This window comes from Streptopelia decaocto (assembly GCF_964273445.1).
Source record: "Streptopelia decaocto genome assembly, chromosome: 14".
Classification (NCBI taxonomy): Eukaryota; Metazoa; Chordata; class Aves; order Columbiformes; family Columbidae; genus Streptopelia; species Streptopelia decaocto.
In genome coordinates this window covers 10014783-10032860 of record NC_138669.1, presented here as the reverse complement: position 1 = coordinate 10032860, position 18078 = coordinate 10014783, and the positions used below count along the sequence as shown (strand labels likewise).

Genomic DNA, 18078 nt, shown 5'->3' with positions numbered 1-18078 from the left:
ACTGTGTGAGCTAAATTGCAGGGTAGCATCACTGCTGCAGTCAACAGCAAACAGCTAGGGGATAGAAGTGTCTTGAATTCACACGGCTGTTTCTGTGGATGAACATCGAACCGCTGCTGTACATCCAGCTCCAAAACTTTTGCTCAGCTAAACCAAACATCCATGACAGGTAGGCGTGCCATCTTGATCTAAAATCGTTGTATATATCTTACATGAAACCAGTGACAAATTTTTACATTTGATACATCAATTTAAATACTGAATATCTTCACATGACTAATGGAGAGGCAATTAGGATAAGCAGAGATATAAATGCCTACACTGAGCAATATTTTATCTTTGCTGCAGAGGTGACCCAACACCATGGTGACACAGAAGATTTAATATAGTGCCCAGCTGAGGAAAGGAATTTTGCGCAATATTAGCTGGCAAACCTGTTCCATTGTTTAAGTACCATAGGCATTATTAGTCTGTCACAAGACTGGGGTACAAGCTCATAGACTGTAACTCTTCCATCTACCTTTGAACAAGGTTGCCTGTCTAATTATGTATATGAAGCATGTCTGCCTGTAAACACCAAATTTTTGCAGCTAAATTTAGATTAAAAAATTCCTCCCACCCCTCCAAGCAGACACAGCAGTGTTCACTGCCTACCCAGCTTGAAGTAAAACTTGACTCCACTTGGACTGATTGCATTTCAGTGGTGGGAAGGGGCACAGACACCTTTGCACGATCTGTTCTATCATTTTTCAGCGTACAGAAGAGCAGCTAAGCCAAGGCAAAGTTTGAGTGTACAGCAAAAGAGGACAGAGCCCACTTAGAGATGTGAATTTCTTTCTCTTCATAATTTAAGCATCCATTATTTAGGGTGTCTGCATCACCAATTTATCATTCATTTTCTAATTCATCTGCTGTTAAAATTCTGGTTAAGTTAGTTTGATCAATATGAAAAGAGTTTGTTCAACTGCAGTTTTCCAGGAAGAGTACATAATGCAAACAGGTTGAATCCACAGAAAATAACAGTTCTCTTCTGTTTATATCTCCAACAGGTGTAGTTAGATTATAGCTCATCAAAACAAAGACATTATGGCTAACTATGTCTAATTTTCTTTTAACAAAGTTGGAATACTAACAGCTGGTTAAGAAACCAAGGGATTGAATTTTAAAAATAGCGTAGGCGAGTCTCTCTCACATCTCCCTGCCTTGCAGCACCACCTACAGAGATGCTCTCCGAAAAACACCCACTGCCAAAACTCGGGAGATTCCCAGTGCATTGGCCAAACAAATCCTGGTTCAGTGGTTGACACACTCTGGAAACCACGAGTCTGACGGCCCTGAAGCCTGAAAATCTTCTGCTACAGGATATAGGCAGGAATATGGTCTATTTTTCCAAGAGCCTCTCAATTGCCACACAGGAAATGCACATCTAGCGATGATAGAGTTAACCCAGCCAACTGCTGATTTCTTCTTCAGAAACTTTCCTGCAGACGAACTTTTCTGGCAGCCAAGTGTCCCAGCTGCAAAAGGATGGTGGGATTTTCCAGGGCAAAATGCACTTAATGGTCCATTAATCCTACGTTTGGCGCAAGTTGATTGTTCAGGCTTCAAAAGACTGCAATATTTCACCTCCTCCGTGTATCTACTCAATTACACAAGATAAAATGTCATGGGGATTGACCTTCATCTGATCACCGAAGCATAAGATCTGTTTGCGCTTGATTTGGCCTGGGTAGCTGAACAGTGGTGATACAGGGACTGGACTGCAAGAAAGGAGTTTGTAAGCACAGTTTCAAAGCTGGCTTTTGAAATAAGGCTCTGAACATCTTCCCATTAAAAAACAAACCAAAACAAAACAGCTTAGCTATTCGCCTCGAAATAGAATGTTCTTCTGAAATATGGAGGTTTTTTGTCTTCCTCCAGAAGCATGATCCAAATGTCACAGTAGTAACTGGAAAGTTCCCACCATTTCAGATCAGGCCGTGTCTGTGGGAGGCGGTGGGTGCAGGAATGTGCGAGCGCAGGCGGCACTGCGATCACATTGCTCATTAAGAACAGAAAACAACAGGCGTTAAAAAAGCAGATAAGAGGGGAAAGGAAGACACAGGCTCCAAACCTATGGCCATGAGCTTTAGTACCAAGAAGCAACAGCCAAAAATATTAGCAGAATATGTTTAGAAATATATATTTAGGGATATGTTCTGTCTTCGGAGGGGAAAATATAATCCTTTTTAGGAACTGATTGACTGTTACCTTATAATGCATTTGTTTGCCCTTCCCATGCCTGTAGGAAAGATATATCAGGACCTCATTCCTCTGATGGTTAAACATTTTCTTCTAATTTCCTGCCTACATTTATTCATTACCAGACAGAATAGATCTGCTATCTTTTCTCTGATTAGAAAACTAGTTATCTTACAAAGTCATCAGGTTAGTCTAGCGCTATCCACCTTCAAGAAATGCATGTTGTATTTTAGCCCATTTCTATCTGCCATCATGTCTGGTACTATTCTTTTCTTCTAAACTTATCCAAAAGTCTTGTATGTTATTTGGATCAGACTTCAATTGTTTTTCCTGCTTTTAAATACCGAAACAATTTTTCTTGCTCTCAGATTGCGCTGTATTGCTCCTGCAGTGATGCTGTTACACAGCCAAATATAATACGATAGGCCAGTGCTGTTAGATGTCTGGGCCAGAAGTCAGAACATTTCAGTTGAAAGGGACCTGCTATGATCATACAGTCCAAAATGTTTTTGCATTACGATCTTTATGTTTTGTTCCACTTGTATGAGATAATTTCTGTCTCCATGCATTCATTTCCTCTATGTACATTTCCACTATATATTATGCATTTGTGTCCTGCCTTTCCCCCTTTCATCACCTCTACGTCTTCTTCCTTTATCTCCTGGTATGTGTGCCTGAAGAATATTTTGCTATTTGTTTTAGTTTCCCTGGCAAGGTCTAACTCAGCTTTGCTTCTGGCACGTTTCCCTTTATGCCTACGCTTCCCAGCTTCTAAGACGTAGTTTTCTTTGATTAATCCTTTCCCCCATTCCTTCTACTCCCTTTGCTTATTCCTAATATCTGCTTTGAAGTGGTTATTCACCACGCTAGGTCTGGACCCTTCCTCACAGAGTTTTATCCCTCTGTGTACAAGGCCCAAATACTGCTTAAATTCCAATCCTGCCCACCATTCAAACCTTCTTAAGCTGTCAAAAATCAGGAAGTAAAAGACATTAATTGCTGGTGTGTACCAACTTGCAGCACATTAAGCTTCCCGTTGGGTTCACGTTTGCCATCCCACCCTGTCAGATACTCCAGCGGCTTTTCTCTGTTCACGCGTCCAGATTGTGGGGAGACCGTGGATGGCAGGAGAAATTCCTCTCGACCTACAGCCACAGCAGCAGTGCCAAGAGAAAGCTGGAACACCATGAGCTGAAACTCTTCTCAGAGAATAAAAAAATTGTTACAGTAGATTAAAAATTAGCATGAAGAAATGAAGTATATACATATATTTTTAAAGCCTCTGTCAGGCAGCCAAAATGAAAACAGGTTTCACCAGACCACAAAAAAATGAAACATGTGTGTTAGTCCTTGTAGGACTGGAGCTGATTTCTTTGCTAAATTCCAAGTTTCGTGGCTCTCCCGCTGAGGGAGAAGGGCTGCTCAAGAAAACTCCCCAAATGTCTCATGATAGCAAAGGAATACTTTTTTCTATTTCTCACTGTACAAGTTTGCTGAGGCGGTTAGATAAAACAGATTTCCAGAAAAAGATGTGTTTGTGATTATAGTCGCTGTTCCTACCATATGTGTAAATACCAGTTGTTTTGGGGGGTGTTTTTTGAGAATTTAAGGCAGGGAGTCTCCTGACGACCAGCGTGCAGCAGGTGCCCTGGCCATGCTGGGCCACGGCCGCTGGTGTTCTCACGAGGGACATTTTGGACGTCCCTTGGGGTGTGGGTACCAGGCGCAGACCTGGCGGGGTGGACCCCAAACCCCACCACGTGCAGGGGGAGCCAGGCCAGCCCAACAGAGCAGCAGGGCAAAAAATCATTGCAGTCCGACTTATTCTAAAGCTTCTTTCAGAAAGTCAGACCCAGTGGTGTCATTTTAAACAGTTTGTTCATTTTCAGGGAATATCCTGATTTTTGACTGGTTGAAGCCAGCAAAAAGACCTGTGGGAGGTTTGTTTGTTTGTTTTTGAAAATAGAAAATTCACTGAATTTAGGGGGACAGTGGGGGGATTCAAAAGAAAAAAAAAAAAAGAAGGAAAAGGGAACCCATCATACCAATGCCATACTACAGTATTTTGCTTTGAACGAAACTTAACGCTTTTGAGGATGCTTCACAACAGTGAGAAGGAGCGGGTTAACTGAAAACGGTGTGAAAATGTCAGGGCTTCGCTATACAAAGCCGTTTTGTCAATTTTCCTCAGCAAAGAATGGCCGGGCTCTGGCCAGGGGGCCTGGGGCAGGAGTGGGGACAGGGGGGGCTGCCGTGTCCCCAGGGCCCACACCTGCCTCTCGTTATGGGGAACCAACAGAATGGCCCCCACAGCGCTGTTACGGCCAGGGGAGGGTTGGGGTCTGTCAGTCCTAAGGGGGTTTCGCAGCCGCTTGAGTTAAACGTGGGGTTTTGCTGCCCCCCGGCCCCAGGAGGGGCCGGAACGTTGGTGCAGCGGCCGGCGGGCCCGGGCGGAGCGGGGCGGGGGAAGGCGCCGAGCGATGCACAACGCGGAAGTGAGCGGGGCCGCGGCCGGCGCTGCGCTGGGATCCGGGGGGGATGGACGGGGCCGGCGGGCGGGGGGACCCGGCGCTGGCGGCCTCCGCCCGGGCCCTCTGAGCGCCCACCGGAGCGGCCGCCGCCTCTGCCCGCGGGCGCCGGGCTGAGCTTGGGCCGAGGGCCCGGCAGCGAGGCGCGGAGCGGCCCCGGGGCGAGGGGCCCCGGGGCGATAGGCCATGGCCACCCGGCGTCTAACGGACGCGTTCTTGTTGTTGCGGAACAACGCGGTGCAGAGCCGGCAGCTGCTGGCCGAGCAAGTGAGTAGTTACGGCTCCTCCAGCCCTCTGAGTTCACGTAGCATGGCTGCTGCGGTGAGTCTCCTCCCTTCATCCTACCGTACCCGCCGGGCAGCCGCGCCGTGCCCGCCCCCCGGGCCTCCCGCCTTCCCCGAGTCCCCCCCCGGACCCTCCCGCCTTCCCCGAGTCCCCCCCCGGACCCTCCCGCCTTCCCCGAGTCCCCCCCCGGACCCTCCCGCCTTCCCCGAGTCCCCCCCCGGACCCTCCCGCCTTCCCCGAGACCCCCCCCGGACCCTCCCGCCTTCCCCGAGACCCCCCCCGGACCCTCCCGCCTTCCCCGAGTCCCCCCCCGGACCCTCCCGCCTTCCCCGAGTCCCCCCCCGGACCCTCCCGCCTTCCCCGAGACCCCCCCCGGACCCTCCCGCTTTCCCCGGACCCTCCCGCCTTCCCCGAGACCCCCCCGGTGTCCCCAGCTCCCCTTCTCCGGCCCCTCTCCTCAGCCCCCCCCCGGCCTCTGTTCTTGTCCCTCTCGCCTCCCCCCCCGCATTGATCCCTTTTTCCTCCTCCTTCATGTAAAATGAGTAGAAGAGATCTGTCACTGTGCTGATCATGTCTCTATTCACTTCATGAGTAATAAATACAGTTATTCTAATAACCTCACGTTAGCACTGATATGAGGGGGGTTTGTGCATTGTACTTTTTGATGCCTCCTTTCCCCAAAGAGAAATACCTGAGTTATTTCATAGGGCAGAACTCTTCTATTCACGTAAGTGTGGGCACTGTTAAATACTCTGGTGTAGATTATCCTCATTACTTGAATTTTTCCATAGTTTGATGTCCATTGCCCTTTTTATTTTCTTTCTCCTAAATACAAATAATACCGAAAGTCATCTGTGAGAGAGGGAAGTCAGTAGATTCTAGTGTAAGTCACCATTGCAGAAACTTCAAAAAGTCATTTGTTCAGAGACAGTTTATGCAGCTTTTTCTAAGTTTGGAGCTAGTCAGGCTGTGCTGGGCAGCTCAGCTCTACTGAGGTTTTTCCTGTTCAGACTGATCATTTATTTATAACAGGCGCCAGTGAATATCTGCTGGCAGTCTGATCATTCTAAATTGCTTTGCGTTAATGCATTTTTGCTAGGGAAAGCAGTGCTTAGTGCTGCAAATTTTATTTCATCTGATGAGTTGCTGTTGAATTGTCTTTGTCCCTTGTTAACTTTATTACACCTGTGTCTGACAAGCTATGTGTTAAATTGCATTTGTAGAACAGGAAATATCAATAGTAATGTGTATGGTACGGGTTTAATTTTGCACTGCCTTTAGTTCTTGTTAACATGGGTTTTTTTGCCAATATCAATATAACTTTATTTTAGCTCCTTGGATTTTTTAAAATATCTCATAGGAAAGTTAGTGGTAGCTTAAACTCACAGGCTAGTGAGCAGTGAAACTACACTTTTACTCAACAGCGAGTGCAATGACACTTAGCACTTGCAAAAATGTTTATTTACAGTGTTAACATTAATTGAAGCTATTGGTTAGGGTGCTCATTCAAGTGCAATCAAAGCCAACAGTGACTGTGCACTTGTAGTAACTACAGAACTCTCAAGTGCCTACCAGGACCAAAGTTGAGCCATTGACTCACTTCATCCACTGAACTGTGTTAGCAAGCGGTGTGAAGACAGTAGTAAGAGCTATTTTCATTTCGTATGTCGAACGTGCCCGTCCCTGGCAGAGCTGCAGTGAATTCCTTTCCTGTGGGTGCTGTCCCAGAGCAGCGCTGCTGTGTGCCAGCAGGGCAGCCTGCAAACTCTAACTCATCCTGCTTTGGTTTAACCTTACTTGACTCTCCAGGCTTCTCCTGAAGAAATCCTCTACTATGAGAGCTCTCTGTCCAAAATTGCGTTCTGCCCTGGAAGATGCGTTCTCATGTGGACATTCGACCACTCCTTAAACACAGATAATCAAAGCAGCATTCTTAACAGCATAGTCCTATTTCAGAAGCTTGGTATAGGATAAGAGATCGTTAGTTGAAGTGTGCTGCTTTGTTAAACCACAAGTATTTAATCCTTGGTTTAGCTCTGACATGCCTGATTTATTAATCTTCCAGTGATACATCCTGTTGCTTACACATACCCTCTACAGTACAAAGACGGACAAATAGAGAAGGTGCAGATATGTTGCCTTTTGTATTTTTTCAGATGCATGTAGGATTGATGTTAGCTGAAACTGGAGCCTAATTAAACTGCGTACATAAGTGAGAGTATGCTACATCTGCTTTTGCTTTTTGTCTCTGTTGTCTGTTTTATCCTGTGATAACTGGAGTGCTTGTCAATGAATGTCTTTTAAAAGCTTGGATGTGCATCTCCCAATTGTAATGAAACCTTTGAACTCACCAGTGGGTGCTGAATACTGCAGTCACATTGCCCTTGCTGTCACACTTCAATATATTCTATTGGAGCTTTTCTACCTGAGATTTTAGTAACTAGAAACTTCACTGTGCAGTTACTTTGGAAAACGAGCCAGGCTCTTAACTTGATCTCTTATGTTCTTTCTGTTTACCAAGCAACTGAAATATTCTTTTAAAGTTTGTGCATCAAGCACTATGCTGACTTCAAAAGTACAATATCATGCTGTATTTATTGAAGAGCCCTGTTTTAAAAGCCAGTTTGTTTTGTTCTTGGTAAACCATCACGCTTAAAAATAAATTAGTATTTTCTCAACTGACCATACCCTATATCTGCCCTATGTCTTTTTTGTTTTTTCTCCATTTTATCTTTTGCTGTCTCTAACTGGATGGGGCCGATGGGATCCACAAATCACTTCAGGAGCTGGATGAGGTATTGTTTTTCACATTTTGTTCTGCCATGGTGCATCAGGTGTTCATCATTGAGCTAAAATGTTCCTTTCTTTTTTCAGCTAGTTTATTACATTTCATTATATAGAATGAGGTGTCTCTGTGTACAGTAGGACAAGGCTGCATAGAGAAGACAAGGATTTAGTGATGTAAAGTTACATTGTTAATAGGTACATATATAAACTAGTCTGACTTATTGCATACATATGGGATATAGAGACTCTGTACAATGAAGCTATTCACTATTTTGTATGCTCTGCATAAGTTGTACAACCAAATAGCTGAAGCAGCACGCATGTGTCATTGCGATATAGGGAGGTGTGGATTGGTCACTGCCTTGGCTGCTTTTGTTTAGCACCTTTTAATTTCCATTAAATTAATTTAACAATTTTAGTTGCATGTCAGTTTGCAAGTGTTCCTCAGCTGCCTAGTAGCTGAGTGTCTGGCTAAATACAATGTTGTTTGAGAACAATCAGGGGTTACTATTTGTATTTCTTCAAGATAAAATAAATGCTTCTGTTTGGGAGATTTTTCCAAATGAGATTTTCAGATTTACCTGGCCAGATATAAACCCTGCTCTGTTATTGATTTGGGATCCCTTGGCTGTGAATCATTGTCCAATATGACATGTACCAATAGGAGAATTCCTTGTTCTCCTTGGAACTCTGCTAAGAATTGATTCCGAGAGCACATTTCATCTCTCAGATCCTTTAGGAAGCAGGAGAATGTCGCTCATTAATGTATAGGGACAAAGCAGGAGATGTGGAGGTTGATCACACCTTCATTGTGTGCAAACACTTCTTTTTTTGAGGTTAATTTTTATGGCAAGGCATGCATGTGCTCTTTCCTTGTATTCAATGTTTTGGATCCAATTTGAGTAAAATTAATTTGCTGTCTTTTTTTGTCTTCTGTAGCTTGCAGATGATCGTATGGCACTGGTGTCGGGAATAAGTTTAGATCCCGAAGCAGCAATTGGAGTAACAAAACGCTTACCTCCCAAATGGGTTGATGGAGCAGACGAAGTAAGTTGTGTGGCAAATCCAACACGGAGTTGGATTTCTCGTGCAGGAGTTTATTAGTGTTGTCAGGTACATTGTCAGGGCTCTACGTTTTATCATAGAAGTAGTATTAGAAGAAGAAAAAAATAAATGTTTTCTAAATTGACAACCTTGTTTAGAGGAGAGTATCAGGCAAGCTGTGACTCATCTTGAAGGATATATTGCAATTCAAATAAAGGGAGATTATCTAGGGCCAGAAATTCCAGAAGACTGGGTTTGCATTGTCAATGGGAGCCCAGTATTAATGGTATGCTGGGACCATTAGGACAGACGTGCTATTGCCGAGCGTTTAGACTTGAGGCTGCAGAAAGGTCCTGAAGCTCTTAGCAAAGCAAAGTTGTTTTCAGTTTGAAACGGAGAAGGAAGGGTACAAAAAAATAGCACTTCTCTTTGAATCCTTTGAGGGTTCTGGTTGAATAGACCCTAAAATGGTGAAAACACAAAGTGTTGGTATGTTCTAGCAGGAGAATTTTTTGTGCCTATGCAGTATTGATGCCTTTCACGTTATGGAAGTATTTGGACAATAGAAGGGAATAATTCAGGAGGAATCCCATTAAAAACCTTTTCCAGTATTTGGAGCATGAAGCTATTCCTGACTTTCAGAAAAGCCTTCTAAAATGTACTCTCAGAGCACATGGCGGCCCATCAGTTTGTGCTTATAGAACCTGTTGTGCAGAAAGGTGATTGGTCTCCTTTTTACTATTATAATAATCATCCTTACAGATTTATTTTTAATGACTTGTTTGAGCGCATGTCATTTAACTTTTACAGTCAAGTTCAGGCTATCCAATGTTTGACAGAGTTGAAGGTGTGACCTGAATTTTCATTTATATTTTTGGAAGTTGGCTAAACCTTCTTACTATGATATTAATTATATAATGATAATATTATACCAATTTAATTAAGTGTATTTGAAAATTCAAAGTATATGAGAGTACTCAGTTACTACCTAGCTCTTTGTATTGTTTTCACATGATCTTTAGTGTGCTCTGTGTTATACAGTTTTCTTTCAATTATTTTCATCTAGCATTTTTCAGAACCTTTTCCTCTGAAACATTAGTCACTTCCCTTTCTTTGTTGGGCTTTCTGTTTTAGATTCAGTATGATATTGCCAGGGTTAAACAGAAGATGAAAGAATTGGCCAGTCTTCATGATAAACATCTAAACAGACCAACGCTGGATGACAGCAGCGAAGAAGAACGGGCAATAGAAATAACAACCCAAGAGATCACACAGGTACAGACTGCTTTCAGTTCTCAGCCTGCAATTTGACGTATGTATAACGAATTGTGGTAAGGCAGGGCTTTCCTTTGACCGCAGCTTTTCTCTTGCGTTCAGTCTTGAAATGAGCCAGGAGTCCTGGGCTCTGTGCTCGGTACTGCGCTCACTGTCTACCTGCTTAGGAGGTGAGTTGGACAAGATGATCTCCAGAGGTCACTTCCAACCCCAACCAGTCTGTGATTCTGTCTTGGTGAATGTCTCAAGAAGTTACTTAACCTCCCTGTTCTTTTACTTACCTTTTGCTTTCCTACTTGGAATAGTATTGGGAGAGTTAATAAAAATAATTTACAAGTGTCTCGGAGAAATACAGATACATTTTCTAAGGCTTCCAGTCCAAGCAGTTATAATGAAACAAGTGTCTTTGGCCAGCAGTAGTTGTGTTACTCTGCTATGCTGTTAGCTTTTTGTTTGTTCATCTGTTTCCAGACCTTTTTCAACGCTGCTTTGGGCAATAAGGAATTCATTTATAAAATCTAGAAATCAAAATATTAGTTCCATTTGGAGCTTCTGCAATGTGATATTTCAAGTGTGTGTTGCTGTATTTTTTTTTACTAATGAAATTGTTTTCTCAGTTATTTCACAGATGTCAGAGAGCAGTCCAGGTCTTGCAGAGCAGGTCACGTAGTTGTACAGAACAAGAAGCTCGTGTTCTCAGGAATGTAGTGTCTTCCTTAGCACAGTCCCTTCAGGATCTATCCACCAACTTTAGGCACGCACAGTCTGACTATCTCAAACGTAAGCATAAGAGATACAGTAATACACGGGCTCCTGTGGAAAGCACTAATTAAGTGCGCTTATTTTCTTGGTTGGGAAAACTGAAGCACAGAAAGGTCAAGTGATGCACACAGGAACACCAGGAGTGTAGCAGAGTGGAGGTTAGAATTTGGGAGTTACTGGTTCACAACCCATGTTCAAACTGGTTTACTCTGCCTCTCTATTTCATGTTGCTAAAGAGAAGTGCATTTCATCCATCCACATTTTTAATGCATAATTGCTTCTCAAGCTGTGGTCTTCAAAGCTGCTTCTGTTACACTGGTTGAAGCAGCCCTTGGTCCTCAGACATGATACCTGCTGTTGATTGATACTCTGTGATAGATTAAAAGGTCGTCTGTGATAAAATTCTGCATCTGTAAATAGATCAGAAATGGAATATCTTCTGTTTAAAAATGTAAAATTGTTTGCAGTGCTCTTTTCAGCTAAGTAAGATTAAAATAGTCTTGTAAAAAAACCCACAAAAACTTGGTCTTCAAATTTAATGCTAATATTTCTTTTTCTTGTGGTAAAAATGACACAGGTGGAACTTAATATCACAGTTCAGACAAGGGATGTTCCTAAGGGAATTTGTTAGAAAATAGCCTAGAGTCATTGCACTTTAGTGCTTTTAACTTAGCTGTTTTTTAACTTTGTGGAACGTAATCACTTAATCGCTGATTTAATCAGAGTTGAACTTGTTATGTTTTGCTAAATAGCATTTGTGGCAGTTAAAACTTAGATACTGCTATTCGTCATTTATTAGCCAGATTTTTTTCTTGTGCTTTTCTGTTTGGTGCTTCAGACTTTACTTTGACTCTGATTTTAGTCTGCATAAATATACTCAAACATAGTTTGTCTTTTACAGGCATGAAAAACAGAGAAGAAAGATCCAAACACTTCTTTGACACCTCAGTCCCACTGATGGATGATGGGGAGGATGATACACTTTACGACAGAGTAAGTTAAGATGTTATTGCACAAATTCAATACAAAGAAACTTTTTAATGTACCTTTAATTTCAGTATGAAAATATCAGAATGGTATGCCATGAGCACCAAGCTACGTGGAAGTTCTGTTTCTGCAGATTTGTGATACATTTTCCTAACTGGTATTGCCATTGTGATGTTAAGATAATTGTGCCACGACTGACCAGGACTAGGTCTGTAAATACAGTTCTGTTCTTTGTCACACCAGCTTTCTGGGTAGACGCAAGAGTAATTGTTAGAAAATTCTAAAAGGACTATTGTGTTATGAAGTCTTGTAATACTTATAATTATTTCTAGTGTTTTCACACTGTTCAACATCTAAATACTTTATTTCAACAGGGTTTTACAGATGACCAGCTGGCATTGGTGGAGCAAAACACATTAATGGTGGAAGAGCGGGAACGGGAAATCCGTCAGATTGTACAGTCAATCTCCGACCTCAATGAAATATTTAGAGACTTAGGAGCGATGATAGTAGAACAGGTACGTTGGCATCACAGTGTTAGTAAGAAATAGCAGATTCCACGTAGTGTTAAGGCTTCAAGACTCCTCATGTTGTAACATCCTGTATTCATGTGCTTCTTGCTTTTCCACACTTAACCTCTTCAGCTTAGGGTTTCCTCTGCTTGAAATCTACCACATAATGAGTTGATGGGGGAAAAAAATCAACTGGTTATGGGTTTTGGACTAAAAAGAAAAAAATTAATTGATTAATTAAAAAAAAAAAAGAATCCCAGAGTTCTGTTGATCACCTGGCCTGGAAGTAAGGTGATTATTAAGGGATGTGGTGTGAGATGGTGACAGAGCTGCCGCTTAGTCATTGAGCAAGGAGGTCTTTTAACGAAGTCCCAACTAGTTCTCCTGTAAAAGTTCATCATTTACATAGCTCATTCATTGTTTGTTGTGAACATTATTAATTACTCTGTTCCTCATAATAGTAATTGCTTTGTGAAGTTCATTTAGGTTCAATTTGGTGCTCACTCTCTCCATTTTATTTAGGGAACAGTTCTAGATAGAATTGACTACAATGTCGAACAGTCGTGTATGAAAACTGAAGAGGGTCTAAAACAGCTACATAAGGTAAGCCCATGGAATACTTAGATATGCAAAGCAGCCTAATAATCTTTTATAATTTAATAGCTGTGAGGTCATTCAGTCATCTTTCAGTTCACACTGTCCCTTTTAGAAATGATTGCTGTACAGTGTAAAATGTCCAACTGTACTGTAGTAGGTACTTTCCATGTATCTTCTGTTAATGTCCTGCTTGATGCCTAATGGTAATTTCTTAAATAACTTTCTGGGTGTCCAAGTAATGGGCTTTGACCTTTATATTGCTGACCTGGTGGGACCTCTGTGATTTCTTCTCTGTTTTAAGAGCCCAGCACTTATGAAATAGGAGTGGCTATTGGCTGCTTCATATATATTTCAGTCAGTGGAAATACGCTAGTTTGAAAACATTATCTCAATAGTGCAAACAGGAAGAACAATTTTTAATGTTTTCTCTGACCATCTGACACTTGTTAGAAGTTCGGCCCAACCTTATGCTTTTCATGTGAAGCTTTTCCTATAGGCATCTGAAAAGCTTGAATTGGCAGCAGAACAGAGTTTTGTGGTTGTTTTGTTTTGATTTTAAGCTGAGTCCTGACTTGTCAGCTCAGTTCAGTCTTTCTGTTGCTGGAAATAAAGTAGAGTGAGAGACTTATGCAAAAGCCTTTAGGTAAAACATTCTGGTTTGGAAGCATGGACATCTTATTACTACACACTCAACTTTGTATTATAGTAGACTTCTAATACAGCAATAAAGTGCTGTTTGAGGAAAAGTAAAATAAGTTGGTTACAGGTTTATTCTTGTTATACATAAAAGTAAATTGGGGATCACTAAAGTAAGGCCTTGACTGTTGATGAACAAGGCTTAAAGTAATTACAAGCAATTTGCACAAACTGAACTGGAAATAAATGAATTGGTTGGAATGGACACTATTTCTAGTCTGGTGGTAGTTACATTGTCAGCAAACCTGTTTGGCTTGCTGACTAAATTATGAATTTTTGATGCAATATATACCTGTTTTCAGTGCAGCATAGGAATTTTTTCACCTGCCATGGAAGGTATACGCACAGGTCTGCATAGTTATATCAAAGACACATACCCTGCTGTTTCTAATGCTGTTGGTAACTTTATTCTGATTTAATATCTATAATTTCAGTTTTCTGTTTTACTTGGCGTAATTATTACTACCCACTGAGACAGCACTTCCACAGGAATTGCGTTAGTTCACTGCAGCAGTCTGGTGCTATGAATCACTGGTTACCAATTCCTGCTTCACATGAAAACTGGCAGCAGTTGTGATACTTTGTCAGGCTTTGATACCTGAAGCCTAATTAAGTAAATAATCACAGTGGTTGCATGTTACATAGTTTCAGGTCAAAAACGCCTCTTTAGCAGATCTGATAATGAATAATTACTTTCCAGGGACTATAAAGGAGAAAAATTAATATCTTTTGCCCTTTAAATTTTGAAGGTTTATTAATTTAAAAAGAATTAAATGCAAGTTTTGTTTTGTTTAGCTTCTACTAGCAGACTGTCCTTTGGCTTTTGGAGAGTTTTTTCTCCACATTGCCTCCTTTTAATTCCTTTGGGAGAAAGAGGGAAGGAATGAGAAAATGTGGTTAGAAGAGAGAAGGAATAAAGCAGAAAACTGAGAACAAAACAAAAAAGCAACTTTCTTGTTCTACTTGAAATAAAATGAAAAGGCACAACTGAATCAGGTACAACAAAAGTACCTATTGAAAATGAATTAGTGAATTTTAGTGTCCTTCAAATATAATACAGGAATATTATATCAGCTCCTTGATACAGATGAACAACACTGCCCTTCACTGAAGCCTGCGGTGCAGACCAGAGTTATTTTGTGGGAGTTCCTTGCACTATACGTTGTATGAAATGTCAGCTTAGCTAAGAACAGTTGTGAGATACATGTACTTCACTTGCACCAAACAACAGTCTGCACTTTAACTTCACAGAAATCTAAGTATTAACTCTTTCTTTTATGTTCCTATAGGCAGAGCAATATCAAAAGAAGAATCGGAAGATGCTTGTTATTTTAATTTTGTTTGTTGTAGTAATTGTCCTTATTGTTGTTCTTATCGGTGTAAAGTCACACTAGGTTTCACTTCATTTTCTGATTTTTGGAGTTGATGTGAACTTTTTCCCCCGTGCGAATGGATGGACCTGCACTCCAGAAAACTGCATTGAATGTATCAGCCCTTGTGGTGCCAAGTCTGTGCAATGTTTCTGTAGAATTCTTCAAAGTACAAGTTTGGTGATCTGTGAGGTGTTTGTAAAGATTACATGGGAAATGTCAGGAAATTTGCCCCCACACAGATAATTTGGCGCTCTATGCGCAGGTATTTGGAAGCGCAGTACTTAAAAATAATCACGAAATTGAAGTTTACCACTGAGCACAGTAATTAGCGTTACTGTGAACAAAAATGTGTTGTCTTCTGTATTCTTATGTTACAGTTGTTACAGGCTTCAAATTTAAATCATGTTACTGAGTCGTGGGACTAGAAATTCATCATGATGCAAAATATGAGGCACAAAAATGTTTGACTTCATCTCCTTTCTTCCAGACTCAAAAATTCCAAAGAACAGGATAGAGAGCTAAAAACGAAAGCTTTTTGCAGCCAGAACGTAATCCAACCCCTGTGATCTTAATTTAGATACTGCACCATTACTAAGAATCAGAGTAGTACTTGATCTTGTAAATAACAAGATTTAATCACTGGCCTAATTTAACACATTTAGTTAATTAAAGAATGTTCTGAGCGTGAGTAATCATGTTTCTCCTCACCAGAATGATCACATTTTTTTTTCATGCACCATTTTTTTAGTTAAAGTCCAAACATTACAGTAAAGCAGTAGTGAAGTTAAACCAGAGATTCTTCTTTTGGCTTTCTGCTCTGGCTGACCTACTATAGTAGGTCTCGGGTGTTTCATACTTTAGTTGTTGTATAAGCTGTTTATTTTTGTATAAGAAGTGACTTCACTAGAGTATATATTACATCCATTTTCCCTGACAGAAGATTTCATTTTTCCCCCAAAATGAAAGCAGAGGACGTGTTTATGCTGTTTAGGATGTGTTTTTGCTCTTTTACTGACTATGAGACATGTCATGCAAATGACATGTTACCAGGCCTGCAGTAGAGAATCTGGGGCTGTTTTCACTATTTTCCTCAGTGGAAAACTTTGCTGTAGGCTATAGAAGAGACACCTAACACAACACTCACAGTTTAACTCAGGCCTGAAGTGGTGTGCAATTGTAGAGGCCTTACTTTAATATTTTAATATGGCTTTTCTGTATGGATTTTTTTTTCCCCAAAGGACTCTAATTTATTTCCTCCATTTTCTGACGGATACAGCGCTCCCCAGGAACTTGCAGAGATGCTCTGCTCAAAGCCTCTAAAGTGCAGCTTCATAATATTATGATATTAATGTTGCATATGTTGCCTGCCCTGAGTTTCTCTTTACGATGTACTAAGGATGAGTTAAGATGTGGCTTTAAACTGACTTGGCGCAGGAACAGACCTGAAAGCTCAGACTACGAACGTGTGAAAGCCTTGGCTCTTTGTGGCTCGTTGTGAAAAGCTTTGTACCACTCCTGTGGCCTCCAGACAGAGGGGATGGTGAACTTCCAAACCTGACGGTTCAAACCCTTCATAAACTCATAATGGAAATTGGAAAAAAGAATGATGCTTGTAGGTGGGTGTGCAGCTCCCCTGTTCTGGTAATAGATCTTTTCAATGATCGTGAGTATAACTACTGTCTCCCTAGTGTGCTGTCTGCATCGGTTGGTGTGAAGCAGCATATTGCTATAATTTAATATACTGTATTTGCGACTTTCTCTCTAACATGAGATGGTGTTATTTATTTCTGTCTTGGTGCTTTGGACATTTTATCATGGCTAATGAATTCAAAAAAGTAATAAAACACTTCCAACCTAATTGTTCAATTGCTCTTTTTTAAGTATAAACTGAACCATTATGTGTCTCTATATAGTCTTTGTAATTAAATGAAAGCAGCAGTGACATGAAATATCTTGGGGGCGGGGGAAAAGTGTAACTTTCTGTAGCACAATGTAAGTTAAGTTGCTTTATCAAGAGTAACTCCCCCCCCAGCTGTCACTGAAATGCCTGTGGTGTCTTCGCTGCACTGAGGTAAATGGCTCTGTATTTTCTCTTCAAATTCTGTACAAGGAAATGCATTTTTAATATGCATTGGGCAAGAGGTTCAATTCAGATGTCAACTGTCCTGTGTAACTTGAGCTATGATTTATTGAATCTGATCATATCCAGGAGAAGAGAAAAAAACAAACCCCACAGCCTTCCAGGCTTCTAAATCATTTTGGATGTCTCTCCACATGGAGTGTTACAGAACAGGTACCATCTGTGCCATGGGGCAGTGGAAGCCCAAAAAAGCCACTGCAACTGAGGAGTAACTTGGCTTGAACAGTGGCTGATAGAGCAGCAAGAGCTGCATGAACCTCGTCCCAGTGTTTGTCCAGCTGCGATCGTCTCTGTGCTGCGGGACAAGCTGACACTGTGCGCCGGGGCTGCTCCGCGGGGGCTGGATTCTTCTTCTCGGCTCGAATCGAACCTCCGATTCCTTCCAAAGTGCCGTGGGAAGCTGCGGGACTGGAGCAGAGCAGCGGCGCTGGAGCAGCTCCCAAGAACCTGTGGCTCCGCACCTTGCACAACATCCTGTAAAGCTCTTGGTTTGTACAGAATTTCTCCATTAAAATGCACATGAGTGTGCAAAAATGAGCTGCTGCTCCCTGTTAACAGAAGTTGATAGTGATATGTGAAAAAAAGACTGTATTAAAAGCACTGTAATAGCAAATTGATTTCTACTGCAAGTCTCCCAGAGAAACTGAAAAGTAGAATGGAAGAGTTAGTATTTTGCTTGGTGATGTTTGGAATGTGCTGAAAGTTTGAATTAATATAATTCATGCGGTGTTCACTGAGCCTGTGTCGATTCAATTGATTTAGGGTTTGCTTCTATGAAACACCAATCACAACACAAAGGAGTCTTATCTCCTTTGATTAAACCCTTGGAAACCTTGGTTTGGGTACAGCCT

General features: G+C 41.5%; 1 protein-coding gene across 4 annotated transcripts; it reads left to right on the top strand.

Moving 5' to 3' along the window:
- The first annotated feature begins 4730 nt into the window (after positions 1-4730).
- STX16 (syntaxin 16) lies at positions 4731-16945 on the top strand. 4 transcript variants are annotated; one of them, XM_082065242.1, is made up of 9 exons: positions 4731-5036; positions 7838-7849; positions 8781-8888; positions 10020-10160; positions 10778-10940; positions 11824-11915; positions 12284-12427; positions 12944-13024; positions 15004-16945. In XM_082065242.1, exons 1-9 carry the CDS (start codon positions 4956-4958, stop codon positions 15106-15108), a joined length of 927 nt encoding a protein of 308 aa, XP_081921368.1. In that variant the 5' UTR covers positions 4731-4955; the 3' UTR covers positions 15109-16945. The 4 variants fall into 4 exon arrangements, with proteins under 4 accessions (XP_081921368.1, XP_081921367.1, XP_081921370.1 ...); XM_082065241.1 differs by having other exon boundaries at positions 4731-5037; positions 7806-7849; XM_082065244.1 differs by having other exon boundaries at positions 4731-5090.
- Positions 16946-18078: the final 1133 nt, after the last annotated feature.

What these genes read in the sequence shown, in the direction of transcription:
- STX16 (XM_082065244.1), top strand. Translation starts at nt 4,956, where the DNA reads ATGGCCACCCGGCGTCTAACGGACGCGTTCTTGTTGTTGCGGAACAAC. An exon ending in CAACCCAAGAGATCACACAG is followed by an intron (nt 10,161 to 10,777) that starts GTACAGACTGCT and finishes TTGTTTTCTCAG; the next exon opens with TTATTTCACAGATGTCAGAG. An exon ending in ACAGTCTGACTATCTCAAAC is followed by an intron (nt 10,941 to 11,823) that starts GTAAGCATAAGA and finishes TGTCTTTTACAG; the next exon opens with GCATGAAAAACAGAGAAGAA.